Genomic DNA, 23,794 nt, shown 5'->3' with positions numbered 1-23,794 from the left:
TTCCCCTCACAATTAGTCCTTGCCTGTTCTCCATCTTCCACTGGTGCTCCCCTCCCCCTTTCTTTCTTCCAAGGCCTTCCGCCCTTTGATACTCTCTTCTCCAGTCTTGTATCCCTTTTGCTAATCAACCTCCCAGCTCTTAGCATCATCCCTCCCCCTCTCAAATATCTTTCTTCCATTTGTCCTAACGAAGGGTCTCGACCTGAAACATTGACTGTACTTCTTCCTATAGATGCCGCCTGGCCTGCTGCATTCCACCAGCATTTTGTGTGTGTTGTTAGTTCATGCCTCGCTATTTTTGTACTCAAATTCTCTTGCAGTGTCCAATAACAACTTTAAAATTTAGAATTTACTTACAATGGCTAAATAACACGGAAAACTTGACCACCAAGGTTGGGATTGTACCCTCCGAAATGCAATGAGGCAGGAATGCTGATGACTTGTACTACAGTCTGTTTAACTCCCCAATTTCTTCCTGTACTTCTAAACTTTCATGATCAGAGATCCAAACACTCACAACACCAACATCTTCCACCCTGGAAAAGAGACAGAAGTGGATGGACCTCACATTTTCCCCAAACTATAATTCACCTTGACTTCTTTGTCTATTTACTGAAACCACAGATGCTTCACATCCTCCTCATATTCCAAACTGCCACAAAGGAATGTACGAGCGAATAATAAACATAAGAGATTATTTAGATACCAGAAATCTTGAGCAACCTACACATAATACCAGAGTCCCTCTAATGATTTGTGTGTTTCAAGGAAACTGGGTACATACATATACACGATCCTTCCCATCAATTATTGATGAAGACTGAGTAGCTGAGCCCTAAATCTCCCCATGGCACCCCTCCTTTCACAAATTACCGATTTTGTCTTTCCTTAAATTTTACATCCATTGACACATTCTCAAATCATGCAAGTACATTACCACCAATATAAGGTACTCCAGTGAAATAATTCTGTGTGGCACCTGGCAGGCATTTTTCGAAACCCAGAGCAGAAATTAACTGGTTTTCCTTGTCTGTCCAGAGGTGATCTCGCTTTCACATACCATGTCAACTGTGTCCAATCCATCTGTAATAGCGTTGGTTATACAACACTATTACAGCTCTTGGCATCCTGCAGTTTGGAGTTCAATTCCGGCACTGTTCTGTAAGTAGTATATCCTCCCTGTGGAATGCGTTGGGGTTCTCTGGGTACTCTGGTTCCCCCCACAGTCCAAAGACACACTAATTAGTAGGTTAACTGGTCATAGTAAATTGTCCCGTGATTAAATTGGGTGTTGCTGGGCGGTGTAGCTTGAAGTGCTCCACAAGGACTTACTCCACACTGTACTTCAACAAATAAGTAATTACCCTGACCAGCATGGCTACACCAGAAGAGTATCTGCTGCTTAACATGGAAATCAAATGGTTTAAGAGCCCATCCAACTCTGGGAATGACACAGGCCATTTCATTGAGTTGTCTAATTCGCCCCAGGGCATTTCAACATCTCATATTGTTATCTCACCTCCGCAGAAGTTTAAACTTGTACCCAATTCTCTTTGAAGGATTACTACCTTATCTCCTTCAACAGGCTTCGGAAATCACCACTTACTAATTTTCCTCACACTTTTTACATTATGTTGTAATTTACAAATCTTATGGGAGCAGGGACAAAGCCAAAGCTGAGTTCTAGGTTCAGGGTTGCCATATCTCATGCAGAACTGAGATTCAGCTCCCTCAGAACATGGTAAAATGAGATCACATTAAAAACTTGTGAACTTGTAATTTTTATCCAAGCAATATAACAGAAAGGAAAAAGAATACATGATTTACAGATTTATAAACACTTTAGAAAATAAGCTTCCTTTAAAAAAAAGTTTAAATTATGGGTAACCAGCAAGTTCACTGGATGGACAATACTACAATAGTCTCTAAAGCTTTAAGCTCCTCAAACTGCACGCACAATACTAGGCGTGTGGGACACAAGGTGGAACAGTTGCATCAGGGTTCTAGTGCTGGATGTAGAATGCACAGTCCGTGTGGCCAGAGCACATCCCACATGCAGTTACGTAGTTTTCCTCTTCTTGGCTGAAGGCCTTTCAAAAACATCCCGCACGCCAGCTGCTCGTTGCTTGAAGAACTTGCTATTCTGAGCCGATTCCTGAGCCCAGGCAGAGTCAAATGAGGTGGTATCTTGGTCAACCAGATGAGTGTATTTGGTCCGTCCTGAACGGCCAAAGTTCTTGACCTGATTGTTTGGAGACAGACAGAAATGAAACCAAGTTCAGTTTCAAGAGGGAATCACTTTATTCCAAAAACACCCAGCTGAACTTCACTCAAGCCAGCTATACACAACACATTGAATCTCACACCAGAAATCTGAATATATTGCAGGTTAACTTAACAGGTCTGAATTATTGGATTGCATAACTATTATTAAGCAGCCATCTGTGCTTAGGGTCCTGGCCTGAAATGTCAACTATTTATTCTCCTCCATAGATGCCGCCTGACCTGCTCAGTTCCTCCAGCATTTTGTGTGTTAATCCCACAGTTCTTTCCAAAATCCCATCATTTATTTATTTATTGTATCTTGTAGTAATTTTTTTGGACAGGTGGGGCTCGTCAGCCTTGGACAGCAACCTGCCTAGAAGGAAAACTCTGATTTTAAACCTCCCCTGCCTTGTGGCCATACCCACCCATGGGAAAGGCTTCGGGAGTAAACCCCGAGGAAGAAATCTGGAGCCGGGGTCCCTAAGGCAGTTTGATGTTGTTTACAACTTCACTCTGGCAACCTCTGCCACAACACTGGTGCCAAGCTGTATCGGTGCTTGCCCTTCCCTTGGCCTACATCAGTGATGTGGACAGGGGGAACCTGCTGCATGGGCAACAGCCAGTTCTTCAAATCTTCCTGCCCAAGCTTGCACCCTGGAGAGGACACAGTCCACCAGATCCCCTGGGATCGACAGCTGCCTCCTACTTAGTAATTTTTATGTCTGGTACTGTACTGCTACCTCAAAACAACAAATTTCATGATGCATACTCAGTGGCCACTTTATTAGGTACACCTGTTCATTAACGCAAATATCTAATCTTGAGGCAGCAACCTCAATGCATAAAAGCATGCAGACATAGTCAAGAGGTTCAGTTGTTCAGACCAAACATCAGAATGGAGAAGAAATATGATCTAAGTGACTTTGACTTTGGAAATGATGTTGGTGCCAGACAGGGTGGATTGAGTACCTCGCAAACTGCTGATCTCCTGGGCACATAACTGACTCTGAAGTTTACAAAGAATGGTGCAGAAAACAAAAAAAAAACATCCGGTGAGGACAGTTCTGTGGGCGAAAACACTTCCTGTCAGAGGAGAATGGCCAGACTGGTCAGATGGCTCAACAATGGTGTGCTGAAGAGCATCTCTGAACAAACACCACAATGCACCTTGAAGTTATGGGCTACAGCAGAAGACGACCATGAACACAGTGGTCACTTTATTAGGTACAGAAGTATTGCACCCAATCACTACACGTCAGTGATAATAAACCTGATTCTGATTCTCCTTCAACAAAAGGCATGGGACAACCTACAGTTGCCAATTAAGTTGCATGTCTTTAGACCCTGGGAGAATGTGCAGACTCTCACAGGATGGAACTGTGGCCGAGTTTCAACATCACTGTGCCCTCTCCTTTGGGCAAACACATTCCCCATGATGGCAATTCAACTGGGAAAACCTCTGAATATTGCCTTTCTCCTCAGTAAGTTTCCTAAATAACCCAGATTTGCACGGCTATAGCACATCACTTTACAGCGCCAGCAACCGGGGTTCAATTCCCGCCACGGCCTGTGAGGAGTATGTCGTCCTCCCGACGACCTCGTGGGTTTCCCTTGGGTGCTGCAGTTTCCTCCCACATTCTGAACACAGACTGAAGTAAGCTCATTAGTCACATGGGTGTAACTGGACAGTGCAGGCTCACTGGGCCAGAAGCACCTATTATCGTGCTGTATCTCTAAATTAAATTTTTAAAAATAAGCGACTTCAGACATATCCACATTTTTGCCATTCATTGAGAAAGACGACGTCCTGATAAAGGGTGTCTTGGAGAAATCATTCTCCCCTTACTTGAGAGAGCATACTCTCTTTCTTGGCCACACATCTGCAACAAAGCAAGCAAGTCTGAATCCCGAGCCCTCCCTTTGATTTCATTTCCTATGGAAAACTCAGCATACATTCAATAACAATTCTATTCTTCGGGTATTGCTTACATCTCCCATCTCCTGCCACATTCCCACTCCCACTCCCCATTCCCATACCCCTACCCCAGACACATGCAGTAATATCTCAACGTGCTTTTCCTGCACTGGAAAGCAAAAACCGTCTAGAATCACCAGAAGTTCTTCCAAGCTTTATATGACACATTGCTTCCCATTATCCCAGAACAGCATCACGGAAACACAAGGCCTCTGGCAACCCAGGCACACAGTACCTGCATGACTTTTGGCAAAATGGTCTTGTTGAAATGGTCCTCCAGGGTGGGGGAACTGAAGTCCCGTTTATACAGATCCTCCTCTTCATCCTGTTAACAGAAAATGTGACGGCTCAGTTAGTCTGACGCACTCAAAGGAGATTCAAGACTGTTTCATGTCATTTCCTTTACACAAGGGTAAAAGAGACATAATAACTGTTATTCTGGTTCCTTTGCAACACAAAAAGTAAAACACAAGAAGAACACCATTAACAAAAAGAAACAACAAATATGAATATTTAAGATAATTTATATGCATAGATTGAGTGCATGTGAATAAAGTGACACTAGGCACAGGCGTGACTGACAGGAAACAATAAAGCAGTAACACACACAAAATGCTGGAGCAACTCAGCAGGTCAGGCAGTGTCTCATAGATAAATAAACACTCAACCTTGCCAGCTGAGACCCTTCATCAGGACTGAAAAGGAAGGGGGTAGACACCAGAGTAAAAAGGTGGGGTGGGGGGAAAGGAGGACCAGCTAGAAGGTGATAGGACCTTGTGTCTGGACAGTCAGAGATGTAACGGGTTCAAGATTGTTTAATGTCATTTCCTCTACACAAGTGCAAAGGAGAACAAAATAATTGTTACTCCAGATCTGAACCAGCACAAAAAAAACACGCAATAATTTTAACAAAAACACAATAAATATAAATACATAACATAGCTTATATGCATGGATTGACTATATGTCCATAAAGTGACACTAGGCACAGGAGTGTCTGTACACAAGGTGACTGACAGGAAGTGATAAAGTTGTGGTCAGGGTGTGGAAGGGTGGGTCAGTGGGTGATTGGGGGTGTGGAGAGGTGGGTCAGTGGGTGATTGGGGGTGTGGGTCAGTGGGTGATTGGGGGTGTGGAGAGGTGGGTCAGTGAGTGATTGGGGGTGTGGAAGGGTGGGTGATTGGGGGTGTGGAAGGGTGGGTGATTGGCGGTGTGGAAGGGTGGGTCTGTGGGTGATTGGGGGTGTGGAGGGGTGGGTCAGTGGGTGATTGGGGGTGTGGAGGGGTGGGTCAGTGAGTGATTGGGGGTGTGGGTCAGTGGGTGATTGGGGGTGTGGAGAGGTGGGTCAGTGAGTGATTGGGGGTGTGGAAGGGTGGGTGATTGGCGGTGTGGAAGGGTGGGTCTGTGGGTGATTGGGGGTGTGGAGGGGTGGGTCAGTGGGTGATTGGGGGTGTGGAGGGGTGGGTCAGTGAGTGATTGGGGGTGTGGAAGGGTGGGTGATTGGGGGTGTGGAAGGGTGGGTGATTGGCGGTGTGGAAGGGTGGGTCAGTGGGTGATTGGGGGTGTGGAGGAGTGGGTCAGTGGGTGATTGGGGGTGTGGAGAGGTGGGTCAGTGGGTGATTGGGGGTGTGGAGAGGTGGGTCAGTGGGTGATTGGGGGTGTGGAGGGGTGGGTCTGTGGGTGATTGGGGGTGTGGAGAGGTGGGTCAGTGGGTGATTGGGGGTGTGGAGGGGTGGGTCTGTGGGTGATTGGGGGTGTGGAAGGGTGGGTCAGTGGGTGATTGGGGGTGTGGAAGGGTGGGTCAGTGGGTGATTGGGGGTGTGGAGGGGTGGGTCTGTGGGTGATTGGGGGTGTGGAGGGGTGGGTCTGTGGGTGATTGGGGGTGTGGAAGGGTGGGTGATTGGGGGTGTGGAAGGGTGGGTCAGTGGGTGATTGGGGGTGTGGAAGGGTGGGTCAGTGGGTGATTGGGGGTGTGGAGGGGTGGGTTAGTGGGTGGAGCTGCTTGGGGAAGTCACTGTTTCTGAATCTGATGGTCCTGGCATGGATGCTGCGTAGCCTCCTCCCCCGACGGGAGTGGGACAAACAGTCCGTGAGGAGCACTGTCAGACAAACTGCGGCATTACTGGAAAGCTGAACAGTCTGATCTGGTTTGCTCTGCTCGGATGCAGAGTACTTTCAGCACTGAGATTATCAGCACTCACGCAAGCGTATAGTGCCAGTGATCGAGGCTCAATTCCTGTCGCTGTCTGTCAGGAGTTTATACATTCTTCCCCACGACCATATGGGTTTCCTCCGGGTGCTCCAGTTTCTGTCCACGTCCCAAAGACATACAGTTAGGGTTAGTGAGTTGTGGGCATGCCATGTTGGCGCCGGAAACGTGGTGACACTCTCTGCCCCCAGCACATCCTCAGACAGTGCTGGTCACTGACACATAGAAAGCATTTCGCTGTATGTTTTGATGTGCATACAATAAATAAAGCTAATCTTTTAAAAAATCTTACAGGAAGCAACCCCAGTTTCAGCCAAAGTCAGCCTGTCGCCTCCATCTCCTGAGATGCAATTGTAACAATCCACTCCCACCCCAGAGTCAGGAAGTCAGCCTGTCCCCTCCAGCTCCCAAGCTGCCACCATAGGCATTCGCTCCCCCCGCCCTGCCATCCAGAGGCATGCAGTCAGCTGACTCTGCTATTGAACGCAGGGCCAGAAGCTACTCCTGTTTCCACTGAACTGATGAAGTGAGCATTTTAGATCAGTGTTCAGTTCTGGTGACCTCATATTGGAAGGTGTGGAAGGTCAGAAAGGGAGCAAAGGAGGTTTACCAGAAAGATGCCTGGATCACAGGACAAGATTTACGAGGAAAGGTTGAGCGAACTAGGGCTTTTCTCTTTGGAGCAAAGGAGAATAAGCGGTGACTTGATCGAGGTGTCAAAGATAAGAGACACAGTTAATGGACAGCCAGAGACTTTTCCCCAGGGCAAAAATGCAAAAGAGCATAACTTTACGGTAACTGGAGGAAAGTAAAGAATGTCAGAGGAAGCTTTTTTAAAAGAAAACAGAGTGGTAGGTGCTGGGTACGCCCTGAAAGGGGTAGAGGCAGATACATTAGGGACATTTAAGAAACTCTTAGATAGGCACATGGATGATAATAAAATGGAGTGGTAGGTTAGACTGATCTTGGAATAGGCACAACATTGTAGGCTGAAGGACCTGTAGTGTTCTAACAACCAGCTGTTGCATCGGAATTCCCTGGAAACACACAGAATTTAAACATTTAAAGCATCGGAACTCACCATGAAAAAGGCTCCTCTGTGATAATACTTCTGCAGGAACTTGTACTTTCCTTTGCTGGCCTTGTTGGTGATTGATTTGCTGTTGGCCCGAAGCTCTGCTCGCCTCTCCTCCTCAGTCAGGTTGTGCATCCTGTCAATCTCAGCCTTCTCCTTCTCCATTCTGCACAACAGAGAGAGAATCCAATGAAAAAAAAACCTTGCTTCACCCACACAGGAGACAACCCAGATGAGAGAACTCAGTTATCTACATGGGTGATACTCGGGCACCTCTCTACTGCAAAATGCAGCATCTCCTGGTGCCCACCCATTTTAATTCGATTTCCCATTCCCATATATCTTCCTTTACTGCCAAAACAAGGCCAAACTCAGGATGGTGGAGAAACACCTCAAATTCCATCTGGGTAACCTCTAGCCTGACGGTATGAATATTGATTTCTCTGCCCTCCCCCACATCTCTTTTCCATTCCCCATTCTGGTTCCCCTATGACCCCACTCTTTCTTCTCACCTGCCCACCACCCTCCTTGGGTTTGCCTCCTTCCCTTTCTCCCATGGCCCACTCTCCTCTCCTATCAGATTCCTTCTTCTTCACCCCTTTACCTATTCCACCTATCCCCTTTAGCTTCTTAATTCAACCACCCACCTTTCCCCTCGCCTAGTCCCACCAACCACCCACCAGCTTGCATTCCTTCCCCTCTCCCCAGCTTTTCCTTCTGGTTTTTACCCCCTTCTTTTCCAGTCCTGATGAAGGGTTTCTGCTTGAAATGTCAGCTGTTTATTCCTCTGTAGATGCTGCCTGACCTGCTGAGTTTCTCCAGTATTTTGCTAAGTCAAAATTCCATACACACTCATACAGTGGACATACTGGACAATATCCTGGACCAACTCTGGGCAAAAGCTCTGAAGTGTTGCATTTGTCTGGGTGAGAGTTGGCTCAGCATTAATGTCTCACTGGATGATAGTTCTGCTTTCCTCGGTAGGAGGCAGTAAATGAAAGTCACACGTGAAGTTAGTGGTCCGTAGAGTTTTTCTGGGGTGGGGGTGGGTGAAACACACTGAGGATGGATACTCACGATTCCCGCTCCTCCCTGTCCCTTTTGATACGTTTAAGTTCCCGTACTTTCCACGACTCGTACTCCTCTTCATCATTCTCATCATCAGTGTTGAGTGCATCGAGTGCAGATAGTGTCCTCCGCGACTCCTCAAACTCCCGCTTGGCCTCCTCCTCCACAATCTGCAAAATAGCGTCAGTGGTTTTGATCAACATCAGGGTCCCTCATGGCATCCTCCACTGTCACCACCCCACCCCCAGCAGTCCTGCTGCTCTTGGACCTCTCTCTTCACCGAGAAAGTCCCACCACCCTCCTTCACCAGTGGGACAGGCTCCACCATCCTCCTCTGTTCCATCACTCCTCTCTCTTCCTTCACCAGTGGGACAGGCGGCACCACCTGTGCTGTTCCCCCAACCCTCTCCCCTCAGGACAGGCCCCTCTGTCCCCCTGGTATTCTCCCTCACTGGGAAAGGCCCCACCGTTGCCCTGGTTTTTTCTCATCCTTCCCTTTCATTCACCACTGCCAGTCCTCCTCCTCCTCCCCTCTCCCCTTTCATCATTTGGACAATCTCTAACTGCAACAGTGAGAGACTGAAGATGTCCTTGAACATTCCCTCCATTTGGTTGGCATAGACTTTCAGGTTCAAGGACATCTTCAGTCTCTCACTGTTGTAGTTAGAGCTTCCCACCTGCTTCAAGAGGGTGACCCAAGAACAGGGTGAACTGCCTCAACAATCATCTCCCAATTGCATTCACATCTACTGTGATGAAGTGCTTTGAGAGGTTGATCATGGCCAGAATCAACCCCTGCTACAGGACCGGCTGCAATTTGCCTACTGCCGCATAGGTCTCAGCAGATTCAACCTCACTGGCTCTCCACTCGGATCACCTGGACAACAGCAATACCCACGTCAGACTGCTTTTCATTGACTATAGCTCAGCATTCAACATAATCCGAGTCTCAGTTCTAATCAAGCTCCAAAACCTGGCCTTCTGTACATCCTCCTGCAACTTGGATCCTTGACTTCACCAGGAGACCAGACTGGAAATGACATCTCCTGCTCACTGACAATCAACACGGTTGCACCTCAAGAATGTGTGCTTAGCCCACTGCTCGACTCTCGCTACACCCACCACAATGCGGCAAGGCACAGTTTAAACACTATCTACAAATTTGCCGATGGCTGAACTATGGTTAGCAGAATTCCAGATAGTGATGAGGAGGCGTGCAGGAGTGAGACAGATCAGCTGGCTGAGTAGTGCCATAACAACCTTGCACTCAATGTCAGCAGTAAGACCAAGAAATTTTAGGAAGAGGAAGTCGATGGAACACACACCAGTCCTCATATCAGAAGTGGAAAGTAGCAGTTTCACGTTCTTGAATGTCAACATCTCTGAAGATCTATCCTGGGCCCAACATATCAATGTAATCTTAAAGAACGCACGACAGCGGCTATATTTTGTAAGGAGTTTGAGGAGATCAAAGACTCTTGTAAATTTATACAGATGTACAATGGAGAGCATTCCAACTGATTACATCACCATTTCATATGGAAGGGCCACTGCACAGGATCAGAAAAAAGCTCCGTCATGGGCACTAGCCCCCTAACTCCCCCCCTGCCAGAATTGAGGACACCTTCAAAAGATGATGCCTCAAAAAGGCAACATCTGTGATTAAGGACCCTCATCACCCAGGGCATGATCTCTTCTCATTGCTAACATCAAGGAAGTGGTACAGGAACCTGAAGACACCCACTCAATGTTTCAGGAACTGCTTCCTCCTCTCTGCAGTCTGATTTCTGAATGGACAATGAACCCATGTACATGACGTCTTTTCTTTTGCTCTTTTTGCACTACTTATTTTTGACTCAATTTTTAAAAATATTTCTTATTGCAATGTACTGCTGTTGCAAAACAATACATTTCATGACATATGCCAGTGATATTTAACCTGATTCTCATTCCTCCTCACCAGTTCAGTAATATTCCCATTGTTGACCTCATCCCCAATCCATCAACTGCTCCAGCAGGGAACTCAAACGAAAAACCAAATACAGGTACTGGAAATCCAGAAGGAGGCTCATTGATCTGAAATGTTAACTGTGCTGTCTTCACAGATGCCCTCTGACCTGTTGAATGTCACCAGCATTCTCTTCACGAATTCATTGTTTAAATTGTATTTATTTAGAGATACAGCATGGTATCAGGCCCTTCTGGCCCGAAGTGCCCACGACACCCAATTATACCCATGTGATTAATTAACCTACTAACCCATACGGAAGAAACTGGAGAACCTAGCGGAAACTCATGTGGTCACAGGATGTACAGACTCCTTAAAGACATTGGCGAGAATTAAACTCACATCACTGGCACTACAAAAGTGTTACCTCAGTGCTATGCTACTGTGCTACCTCTAGAAATGAGTCAAACATACAAACTTCTTACAGATAGGTATGGGATTGAACCTGGGTCACTGACTCTGTATTAGCGCTAAACATTATGATACCGTGCCACCCCAAATCCAACTGGATCTAATTCAACACTCTGGAGGTAAAGACACTATAAGACCATAAGGCACAGGTGCAGAATTCGGCCATTTGGCTCATCAAGTCACTTCTGCCATTCCATTTTGGATGATCTATTATCCCTCTCAATTCCATTCTTTCTTGCCTTCTCCCTGTAATTTTTGATGCTTTGACTTATCAAGAACGTTTCAACCTATCAGCTCAGTCATGGCCTCACAGCAGCCTGTGGCAATGAATTCCATAGATTCACCACCCTCTGGCTAAAGAAATTCCTCCTCATCACTATTCTAAGTGGACATCCCACTCTTCTGAGCCTGTGCCATCTAGTCCTAGACTCACCCACTCTTGAACATACCCTCTCCACGTCCACTCTATATAGTCCTTTCAACATTGCTAGATTTCAATGTGATTCTCCCCCCCACCCCACCATTTTTCTAAACTACTAGACCAGAGCCAAACGCCCATCATATGTTGATTATTTTATTCTCATGATCTTTCTCGTGAACCTTCTCTGGACCACCTGCATTGCCAACACATCCTTTGTAAGACAGACAAAACTGCAGACAATACTCCAAATGGGCACTGCAGAGGGGCAGGAGGGGAACGGCTGTGCACATCAACCCTGCTGCCCACCTTCAGGGTGTACTTGCGCTGCTCCTCACTCAGGCGCTTCGCTTCCTGCTCCAGCTCCTTCTGTTTCAGGGCTTCGGCCTCTCGCTCCTGCACAGTGACCCGGTCCTTCCTGAGAACAGCAGACATGGAGGTTAGACACGAGAGCAGCTAGGTTTCAGGGAGAAACTTCAAAAATCAGAGGTGGAAGCCCTCGTGCAGGATTTCCTAAGGTTGACTTGCAGGTTGAGTCAGTGGTGAGGAAGGCAAATGCAATGTTAGCAGTAGAATACAAAAGCAAGAATGTAACGCTGAGGCTTTATAAGGCATTAGTCAGTCAGTACTTGGAGTATTGTGAGCAGTTTTGTGCCCCTTATCCAAGGAAGGCTGTGCCGGCATTGGAGAGGGACCAGAGGAGGTTCACAAGATTGATTCCGACAAAGGGTTTACATACAGGAAGCATTTGATGGCTCTGGACTTGTACTCACTGGAGTTTAAGAACTGGGGGTAATCTCATTGAAGCCTACAGATTATTGAAAGGCCAAGATAGAGTGGATAGGGAGAGGATGTTTCCTACAGTGGGGGTGTACAGAACCAGAGGGCACAGCCTCTGAACAGATGGACATCTATTTGGATGAGGAGGAATTTTTTGAGCCGGAGGATGGTGAATCTGTGAAATTCATTGCCACAGAGCTGTGGAGGTCAGGTCATTGGGTATATTTAAAGCTGATGTTGATAGATCCTTGATTATTCAGGGTGTTAAAGGTTAATGGGATTGCAAGGGATGATAAATCAGCCATGATGGAATGGTGTAGCCGATCTGATGGGCCAAATGGCTAATCCTGCTTCAATGTCTTATTGCCTCGGAGTTACAGAAATAAAATTGTAGAACATAGAACAGTGTAGTTGTGTAAATTATGTAAGGTGTGGGAAACAAGTAAGGAAGTTATGGAACCTATGGCAATTAAGGAGGTGGAAATACTGGCGCTTTTAAGAAATTTAAAAGTGGATAAATCTCCGGGTCCTGACAGGATATTCCCCAGGACCTTGAGGGAAGTTTGTGTAGAAATAGCAGGAGCTCTGACGGAGATCTTTAAGATGTCATTAGAAACGGGGATTGTGCCGGAGGATTGGAGTATTGCTCATGTGGTTCCGTTGTTTAAAAAGGGTTCTAGAAGTAAGCCTAGCAATTATAGACCTGTCAGTTTGACATCAGTGGTGGGTAAATTAATGGAAAGTATTCTTAGAGATAGTATTTATAATTATCTGTATAGACAGGATCTGATTAGGAGTAGCCAGCATGGATTTGTGCGTGGAAGGTCATGTTTGACAAACCTTATTGAATTTTTTGAAGAAGTTACGAGGAATGTTGACGAGGGTAAGGCAGTGGATGTAGTCTATATGGACTTCAGCAAGGCCTTTGACAAAGTTCCACATGGAAGGTTAGTTAAGAAGGTTCAGTCGTTAGGTATTAATGCTGGAGTAATAAAATGGATTCAACAGTGGCTAGGTGGGAGATGCCAGAGAGTAGTGGTGGATAATTGTTTATCGGGATGGAGGCTGGTGACTAGCGGGGTGCCTCAGGGATCTGTTTTGGGCCCAATGTTGTTTGTAATATACATAAATGATCTGGATGATGGGGTGGTAAATTGGATTAGTAAGTATGCTGATGATACTAAGGTAGCAGGTGTTGTGGATAATGAGGTGGATTTTCAAAGCTTGCAGGGAGATTTATGCCGGTTAGAAGAATGGGTTGAACGTTGGCAGATGGAGTTTAATGCTGAGAAATGTGAGGTTCTACATTTTGGCAGGAATAATCCAAATAGAACATACAGGGTAAATGGTAGGGCATTGAGGAATGCAGTGGAACAGAGAGATCTAGGAATAACAGTGCATAGTTCCCTGAAGGTGGAGTCTCATGTAGATAGGGTGGTGAAGAAGGCTTTTGGAACGCTGGCCTTTATAAATCAGAGCATTGAGTACAGAAGTTGGGATGTAATGTTAAAATTGTACAAGGCATTGGTAAGGCCAAATTTGGAATATTGTGTACAGTTCTGGTCACCAAATTATAGGAAAGATATCAATAAATTAGGGAGAGTGCAGAGACGATTTACTGGGATGTTACCTGGGTTTCAGCACTTAAGTTACAGAGAAAGGTTGAACAAGTTATTCACTGGAGCGTAGAAGGTTGAGGGGGGATTTGATCCAGGTATTTAAAATTTTGAGTTGACGTGAATAGGCTGTTTCCATTGAGAGTAGGGGAGATTCAAATGAGGGGACATGATTTGAGAGTTAGGGGGCAAAAGTTTAAGGGAAACACGAGGGGGTATTTCTTTACTCAGAGAGTGATAGCTGTGTGGAATGAGCTTCCTGTAGAAGTAGCAGAGGCCAGTTCAGTTGTGTAATTTAAGGTAAAATTGGATAGGTATATGCACAAGAAAGGAGTGGAGGGTTATGGGCTGAGTGCGAGTGGGTGGGACTAGGTGAGATTAAGAGTTCGGCACGGACTAGGAGGGCCGAGATGGCCTGTTTCCGTGCTGTGATTATTATATGTTATATGTAGTACGGGTCCCACTGCATGGGCAACAGACAGATCTCCATATCAACTCTGTCCTGGCTTGCGCCCTGGAGAGGCCACTCCCAGTGACTACCATAGGTGCAGTATCCATGGTCGACCATGACCGATGGAGGCCACACGCACGCACCCTACCCTAATATCAACCTAGCCTTTCCCTCCTGCATTGTCCTTCAGATTTTTATTGTTCACGACCTATCTAATAAGTGCCCCTGATATATCTGCCTCTACCACCACCCCTGACAATACCTTCCAGACACCCACCACACTGTGTAAAAGAATTTATCTCTGACATCGCCCCAATACTTTCCTTCAATCACCTTAAAATGATGCCCCATCATATCCGTCATTTCTGCTCTGGGAAGAAGTCTCCGGCTGTGCACTCTATCAATGCCTCTTATCATCTTGCACACCTCGATCAACTCACGGGATTCTGTAAATGCTAGCTATCTTGAGCAACACACACACACACACACACACACAGTATTGGGGGAATTCAGATCAGACAGCATCTATGGAGGGAAGTAAATAGTCAATGTTTTGGGACCTGATTTTGGCCGAAAATGTCAACACTCCTCCATCATTTTGTGTATGTGTATGTTGAAATAACTATGACATCTCAACACCTTTTCCAGCTGTGGAAAAGTCTGCCAATCTGTGGACCTTGTGGCCAAAAGCAGTCAACAGCCTTTGATAAGGGCAAAAGCCACCTTGACATTCACTCCAGGGTGGGCACAAGGACTCTGTCTCCAACAGAGGTGCTGGGGTTCCTGCCTAGATCAGGACTTGTCCAGTGGACCTTCTGTGTAGAATGCCACAACTGCTGAGGCTGTTCCGACAGAGGCAAACAACACAAGCTGTCTCTTGTGCTGACAACCACACTCAATTAACGCAGTACTTCTTATCCTACAGCAGTTCCAACACCTTGGGTTCAATTCCTACCGCTGTCTATATGGAGTTTGTACAATTTCCCATGACCAGGTGCTCCCCGTTCCTCCCGCATTCCAAAGGTGAGTGGGTTAGTGGTGACATGGGTGTAATTTGGCAGTGGGAGCTCATTGGGTGAAGGGCCTGTAACCTTGCCGTGGTGTATATCTAAATGAATAAAAGTTCTTCAATTCGCAGAGAGAATGGTGGTAATACTCAACAGGCCAGGCAGTATCTAGAAATGGAAACACAGTTAATGTTTCAGATCAATGAGCTTCCTTGTGGGTTTCTGGTATCTGCTGTACTTCTAAATAATAAAATACACAGGCCTTTCTCTTTACAATACTCCTTACAGACCCAGGCAGCCAGTGCCCTATTTTTGTCCAACTTCAGAGTTGTATGAGCCGTACCTTCTGATAAAAACAGGCTTCAGCCGGGGTTCGGTTTCATCCTCACTGTCTGTATATTCCTCATACTCCGACTCCTCCTCAGACTCTTCCCCAGACCTCCCTTCGTCCTCCAGCTCCAGCAGTTCCAGCTCCTCGTTCTCTCTCTCCTGGGCCCGCTGCCTCATCATAGCACGGCGACGCTCGATTTCCTGTTGGAGAACGGGAGAGGTACACCGATTATAAAGCGAGACAAAGCTGATGAAAAGGGAGGTGGGGCACCTCATGTGAAAGTGTGGACAACACTGGGCTGAACAGACTGTCTCCATCCCATACTTTCCTCATTACAGTACTTGTCCTTCCTGCATCCTGACTACCCGATGCACTGACAGCCTTGTATACGTGCTGCTGTTCTCAGTTAATCCCCTCTCAGTACGCTTGTGAATAGAATGAGAGGAGATTTGACACACATTTACTAGGGGTATACATGGGGTAAATGAAAACAGACTTTTCCACTGAGGGCGTGGGTGACTAAAACTGGAGGTCTTAAGTTAAGGATGAAAGGTAAACTATTTAAGGGGAATCCAAGGAGGGTCTTCTTCACTCAGAATGTGGAATGAGTTGTCAGAAGCGGTGGATGTGGGTTCAAATGGATGGACGGAGGGGTATGGAGGGCTATGGTCCCGATGCAGGTTAATGGGGCCAGCTGGGCCATGGGGCTGTTACTGTGCTGTAGTGCTCAACACCTTCAGTAGCAGCAGCTCGTGACCAGCAGAGGTCTGGGAGATTTTCACCACATCGTTCCCTCTCCATCTCTTCTAGGGGTTTACATTTAAATCCATCAACAAAATCTGCCTCCGTTCCGCAGGAAACAGTGGGTGAAGTTACAGAAGAGCCGGGGAAAGCTCAGACTGGTCAGCATGTGAAACTGAAGACACATTAAGATTCAAAATTCAAGATGGTTTAATGTCAATTCCAGTACAGAAATATAAAGGAGAATAAAATGACTGCTACTCTATATCTCTACAGCACAAAAATAAACAATAAGATAAAGAACATAATAAGAATGAAAAATACAATATAAATACACAGCTTATATACAGTGATTGATTATATGGCCATAAAGTGACTGTACGCAAGATGACTTGACAGGAAATGATAAAATAGTGGTGGTTTGGGATGTGAAGGGCTGGGTTAGTGGGTGAAGGTGTTGATCAGCCTTGCTGCTTGGGGAAAGTAACTGTTTTTGAATCATGTGGTCCTGGCATGGATGCGACATAGCTTCCTCCCTGATGGAAGTGGGACAGACAGTCCACGAGCAGGGTGGGTGGAATCCTTCATGTAACCTTTCTGTATATATGTCCTTGATGGCAGGTAAGCTTCTTAAACAGATTGAACACTGATAATTTTTAACTTCTCCAAATCCCTTAACTGCCCCAGACATGGGCAATTACAGGTTAAAGCACCCAACACTCATCACAGCCCCTCAGAGCATGATTGTACTCACCTCATCATCCACTTCCTCCTCCTCCTCCTCACTGCTGTCCTCACGGTCCACGTGCCATGCCTCGCCCTCCTCCTCAGACTCTGCCTCCATCACCACCTCTGGCTCAACGATCATCCGATGCCGAGCCAGCCTGCAGGAGGGAAAAGCATGGGTCTTTAAAGCAACAGATGTTGCTTCACAAACTCCAGAGTAAAAGCAGCTGAGGATTGATCAGCCAGCCTGTTCCCCTGTCAGATCACTCAGGGACTGAACATCAGGGAGAGTTCCACTGATTCACAAACTCCAGAGTAAAAGCAGCTGATTGATCAGCCAGCCTGTTACTCTGTCAGAGTGCTCAGGGAGAGCTCCATTGCTCTGCTTGAATATTGTGTGTAGGACTTTTGACCCTAAGGACACCTGGTTTCCTGGTTGACGATTTCATCTGAAAGATGGCATCTAAAAGTCATACGGCAGATAAAACAGACCCTCTGGCCCAACAGGTCCAAGGTATGCTAGTGTCACCTGTCCATATTTGGCCCACGTTCCTCTAAACCCTTCTACTACTCATGTCTCTGTCCAAGTGCCTTTTAAATACTGACTACTCTCCGGGTGAAAGGTTGCCCTTCCAAGTTCCTATAAAAGCTCTCCCCTCTCACCTGTTCCCTATTCCCCAACCCTTGGACTATGTGCAATCACCGTATCAAAGTCCATTGTAATTATATGCACTGCCACAAGATCACTACTCATTCTACACTCAAATGAGCTAAGCCCCAATCTGCTCATCCCTCAAGTCCCATCAACATCCTTGAGAAAATCCTGTGCATCTTCCCAGCTTAGTGGCATTTTCCAATAACAGGGCAACTAAAACTGAGCACAGTATTCAAATAGGACTTATCAGTGTTTTGTACAAACACAACATAACATCCCAATGCTGTGACGGAAGGCCAGTGTGCCAAAATCCTTGTCTACATGCAGGAAATCATGATCGTGTACTCCTTGGTCCCTGTTCTACAACACTCACCTGGGGCTGACCATGACTATGAATGTCCAAGCACACAACTTTCCCAAATGCAACACCTCTCACTTACCCAAACTGAACTCTACTTGTCATTCCTTATCCCACTTCCCTGTAAATCCAAACAACCATCTTCACTGTCAACACCACTAACCATTTTAAGTATCATCTGCAAACTTACTAACCATGTCTTGTATATTCCCATCAACAGGTCTGAGAATCTATCCTGAGCTCAATATATTGATGCAGTTACATTGAGTGCACAACAGTGGTGATATTTCATCAGGAGTTTAAGACCAAAGACACCCACAATTTCTATAGGTGTACTGTGGAGAGTATTTTAACCATCTGGCATGGAGGGGCCACTGCACAGGATCGGAAAAAGCTGCAGTAAGTTGTAAACTCAGCCAGCTCCATCATGGGCACTAGTCTCTCCAGCATCGAAGACATCTTCAAAAAGGCGGCATCCATCACCAAGGCCCCTCGTCAGGTACAGGCGCCTGAAGACACCAATGTTCCATCATCAAGGCCCCTCGTCAGGTACAGGCGCCTGAAGACACACAAATGTTTCAGGAACAGCTTCTTCCCTCCACCATCATATTTCTGACTGGACAATGAACCCATGAACACTATCTCTGTATTTTTTATTCTCTCTCTTTATTGACTAATTTCATTTTTTAAATATACTTGTTGTATAGTTTTTTAATTATGCATTGCACTACACTGCTGCCACTAAACAACAGATTTCACAACATTTGCCAATCACATTAAAGCTGATCCTGGTCTATCGAGGACAGGCAGCAATAGGCCACTACCTCCTGCTCTAATGCAGACTATCCCAACACCTCCCTGTTTACCGGGCTCTCATTAGTAAAATGTCCAAGGTTACCGGGAGAAGGCGGAAGAACCGGGTTGAGTCACAATGGAATGAAGGAGCAGACCCGATGGACCAAATGGTCAGACCCCACTTGGAGAACTGTTTTCAGTTCTGGTCAGCTCACTACAGGAAGGATGTGGGTACAGTGTGCAGAGGAGATTTACAAGGATGTTGCCTGGATTGGAGGGCGTACCTTATGAGAATAGGCTGAGTGAACTCGGCCTTTTCTCCTTGGAGTGAGGGAGGATGAGGGGTGACCTGATAGAGGTGTACAAGATGATGACAGGCATTGATCATGTGGATAGTCAGTGGCCTTTTTCCTAGGGCTGAAATGGCTAACACAAGGGGACACAGTTTTAAGGTGCTTGGAAGTAGGTACAAGGGAGATGTCAGGGGTAAGTTCTTCACACAGAGAGAGGTGGGTGTGTGGAATGCACTGCCAGCGAAGGTGGTAGAGGCAGATACAATTGAGTTTTTTCAGAGACTCTTAGATAGGTACATGGAGCTTGGAAAAACAGAGGGCTATGCGGTTGGGAAATTCTATGCAGTTTCTACAGTAGATTACATGGTCGACACAACATTGTGGGCGGAAGGGCCTGTAATGCGCTGTAGATTTCTATGTTCTATTCTTAAGGATTTAAGGTCTGAAGTTTTCAAATTCTTGCTCCAGCAAGAAGACAGAATACTCAATGCGGACCACCTCGACCTCCTGCACAATCACCACAACTTTTCCTCAGTACAAATAAACATGTCTCTCTGGCTTAATGCTCCATCTGTGATTGGGGGAGCTAAATCTTCCAGTTAGTCAGCCATTAATGACAGCTGAAGCGGGCATTTTTTCTGATCTGACGACTGAGTGACTCAAACTCTGGCAGTGCGAGGGCCTCAAATTCTCTCACCTTTCCTCAACGTCCTCAGTCAGTCGGTTCTGGAGTCGCTTGAGACGCGGGTCATTCGCCAGCTCTTCTTTCACTTCAGGTTCCACCTCTGCCTCCTTTGGTTTCTTAATGAACTGGAAATCCTCCTCCTCCTCATCCGAGGACTCCATTGGAGCGTAATCTGGTCGTTTACCGGACACATAGCGCTTCACCTTCACTTTTTCCATAGACACCTCACCTGGACAAAGGAGGAAGCTGTGTTTAGATAAATGCTTATACACCACACTCAAAGGCCTAAACCTCAGCACAACCAACAAATGGGCTGGGCTCAAGTATATGCAGTTTATTCAAGAACAAAATGGGTAAGCGAACTGGTTTATTATTGTCACTTCTGATTAAAAACAGTAAAAACATTTTGCTTGTGTGCCATCCAGACAGATTGCTCTGAATATACACTCAGTGACCACTTTATTAGGTACAGGAGAGGAATCCAGGGTAGTTTTTTGCTGCTGTAGCCAATCCACTTCAAAGTTTGACATGTTTTGTGTTCAGGGATGCTCTTCTGCACACTACTGTTGTAATGTGCAGTTATTTGAGTTACTGTTGTCTTACTGTCAGCCTAACCAGTGTGGCCATTCCCCTCAGACCTCTCTCATTAACAAGGAGTTTTTAACTAAAGAATCGCTGCTTAGTGGATGCTATTTTTGTTTTTCACACCATTCTCTGTAACCTTTAGAGACTGTTATGCATGAAAATCCCAGGTGATCAGCAGTTTCTGAGATACACCTCGTCCGGCACCAGCAAACATTCCACAAAGTCACTTAGATCACGTTCTTCCCCATTCTGATGTTTGGTCTGAACAACAACTGAACTTGCGACCATGTCTGCATGCTTTTATGTGTGGAGTTGATTAGATATTTGCATTAACAAGGTGAATGTGTACCTAATACTTTGGCCACTGAGTGTAAGTACATTTGGATGGTACAACAAAAACATGAAGCCTGCAGGAAATCCATGGACTCTTGACACCTCTTGCTGCTTTGGCAAAGCAGCCAACATTATCAAAGACCCCACCCTCCCCCGGCAGAAGCTACAAATGCCTGACAGCATATACCACCACATGGACAACCGACAGTAAGATAAACTCTCATTCTCACAAGAGAGACTGCAGATGTTGGAAATCTGGAGCAACACACAAAATGCTGGAGGCACTCTGCAGGTCAACTTACTGACCATCTCTCTTCATTCGTTCCAGTCCTGATGAGCAGTCTCAACCCAAAATGTCAATTGTTCATTTCCCTGCTGAGTTCCTCCAGCATTCTGTGTTGTTCTTAACCTCATCGCCTACCTCTTTATATCCTTGTATCTTATTAACTTATATTAGAACATAGAACAGCAGCCTGGGGTATATCTCTTCCAGTCCCGACAATTTAATGCTTTTCAAAAGCTCCAGTATATCCTCTTCTTTAATGTCTATATGCTCAAGCGTTTCAATCCACTGCAAGTCATCTCTACAATCGCCAAGATCCTTTTCCCTGGTGAATATTGAAGCAAAGTATTCATTAAGTACCTTCGCTACCTCCTCCGACTCCATGCACACATCTCCACTATCGCACCTGACTGGCTCTATTCTCACGCGGCTCATCCTCTTGCTCTTCACATACTTGTAGAATGCCTTGGGGTTTTCATCTATCCTGCTCAACAAGACCTTCTCATAGTCCCTTCTGGCTCTCCTAAATTCATTCTTAAGCTCCTTCCTGGCAACCTTGTAATTTCCTAGAGCTCTAACTACCTTGTTTCTTCAACCTTTCATAAGCTTTTCTTTTCTTCTTAACTAGATTTTCCACATCAGTTGTACACCATGGTTCTTTAACCCCACCATCCTCTCCCTGTCTCAATGGAACATACCTATGCAGAATGCCATGCAAATGTCCCCTGAACATTTGCCACATTTCTGCCATGCATTTCCCCGAGAATATCTGCTCCCAAGTTCCTGCCTAATAGCATCATAGTTCCCTCTACCCCAATTAAATGTTTTCCCAAATTGTCTGTTCCTATCCCTCTCCAGTGCTATGGTAAAGGAGACAGAGTTGTGATCACTATCTCCAAATGCTCTCCCACCAGGAGATCTGACACCTGACCAAGTTCATTTCCCAACACCAGATCAAGTACAGCCTCTCCTTAGTTGGCTTATCTTCATATAGCATCAGAAGACTTCCTGAACACACCTAACAAACTCCACCCCATCTAAACCCCTTGTTCTAAGGAGATACCAGTCAGTATTAGGAAAGTTAAAAATCTCCCATCACAAGAACCCTGTTATTATTGTACTGTTCTGGAATCTGTCTCCCTATCTGCTCCTCAATGACTCTGATACTATTGGGGAGGGGGGTGGAGTTATTGTCTCCTGATTTACCTGGTACTAGCTCAATGGTGCCAGAAGCTGTGGCAACACTTGTGGACTACACAAACATATCCTCAGACTTTGTTGACTGTTCATACAAACAACTGCACAGGATCAGAAAAAAATTGCAAATTGGGCACGAGCGTCCCCAGCAACAAGAACATCTTCAAAAGGCAATATCCATCATTTAGGATCCCACTCCCATTACCCAGGACAGGTCCTCTACTCATTGCTACCATCAGGGAAGAGGTGACTGAAGACACACACTCAACATTTCAGGAACAGCTTCTCCCCCTCCACGAACAGATTTCTGAATGGGCAATGAACCCGTGTACTCTACCTCAACACTTATTGCTCTCTTTTTGCACTATTTAAGTTTTTTAAATGCTTATTGCAACAGCTTTTTAAATTACTGTATGTATTGCAAAACAACACATTTCATAACATATACCTGATTACAATGAAGCATTTTGCTATACGTTTAGATGTACATACGATTAATCTATCAATCTAATAAGTGAATGAATGCATCATGTAATGAATTGATCAGTATGAACAAACAAGCTGTTTACTGTATCAGTAGATGTGACAACAATAAACGAATAATCATTACTGTACTACACTTTCTTTGTAACTATAAAACATTATTAATGACACGATCTGTCTGGACCTCAGCTTATGTAATTATAAACCAATTAAGCCATTAACTCGCAAGAAAACATCACGGTCCCACCCTCAAACCCTTCCCTGCATTCGGAAACACCCGGATAGAGATCAGCTATGCCAAACAACCCAGGACGTGGGGTGAGTGCTATCACAGCCCCAAAATCGAGCCCGGGGCTCGGGTCGCGAATAGGCCGCCAACCTCGGCTTTGCCTACAGGCCTCGATTTACCCTTTTCATTGAGGACGGGCACGGCCCCTGCCGTGGACTGGATCGGGGGCTGCTTGGCGCTGAGGCTCAGCGGAGCCGCCATCCTGTCAATATTGGCGTCGGTGCAGCCGCCACTACAAGATGGAGACGGAGACGGAGGCCAAGCCAGGCGCAATTTGATGTCGTCACCACTCGAATACTGGCCACGCCCCTCCGTCTGGTTTCTATTGGCTAAAGGCCCACGCAGACAAGGGGAGGGCGGGGCTGTCGTCGTCATAGACGCGAGCGGAGCGGTAACGATGGGCCGGTGTCGGCGGGAGGGGGAGGGGGAGGGGGAGGGGGAGGGGGAGGGTGAGGGTGAGGGTGAGGGTGAGGGGGCGGGGGCGGGGGCGTGAGAGTGAGGGCACGGTGGGAGGGGCGGTATCGAGCTCTGCACTGGGGACGGGGGGGCACTGGTAGGAGGGAGCCGCACTGGGGACGGGGGGGGGCACTGGTAGGAGGGAGCCGCACTGGGGACGGGTGGGGGGTGCAGTGGTAGGAGGGAGCCGCACTGGGGACGGGGGGGGGCACTGGTAGGAGGGAGCCGCACTGGGGACGGGTGGGGGGGGCACTGGTAGGAGGGAGCCGCACTGGGGACGGGTGGGGGGGGCACTGGTAGG

At 46.4% G+C, this 23,794-nt stretch overlaps 1 protein-coding gene across 1 annotated transcript; it reads right to left on the bottom strand.

Moving 5' to 3' along the window:
• Window positions 1-1,762: 1,762 nt before the first annotated feature.
• mfap1 (microfibril associated protein 1) lies at window positions 1,763-23,323 on the bottom strand. The gene is made up of 9 exons (XM_059945905.1): window positions 23,157-23,323; window positions 19,880-20,096; window positions 17,110-17,239; window positions 15,627-15,814; window positions 11,739-11,847; window positions 8,602-8,762; window positions 7,531-7,690; window positions 4,476-4,565; window positions 1,763-2,242 (listed from the first exon to the last, which is right to left on the bottom strand). Exons 1-9 carry the CDS (start codon window positions 23,236-23,238, stop codon window positions 2,060-2,062), a joined length of 1,320 nt encoding a protein of 439 aa, XP_059801888.1. The 5' UTR covers window positions 23,239-23,323; the 3' UTR covers window positions 1,763-2,059.
• Window positions 23,324-23,794: the final 471 nt, after the last annotated feature.

This window comes from Hypanus sabinus, chromosome 21 (genome assembly GCF_030144855.1).
Source record: "Hypanus sabinus isolate sHypSab1 chromosome 21, sHypSab1.hap1, whole genome shotgun sequence".
In the NCBI taxonomy this organism is placed as follows: Eukaryota; Metazoa; Chordata; class Chondrichthyes; order Myliobatiformes; family Dasyatidae; genus Hypanus; species Hypanus sabinus.
Note: the sequence above shows the minus strand (reverse complement) of the source record. Positions and strands in the feature narration are given on the sequence as shown.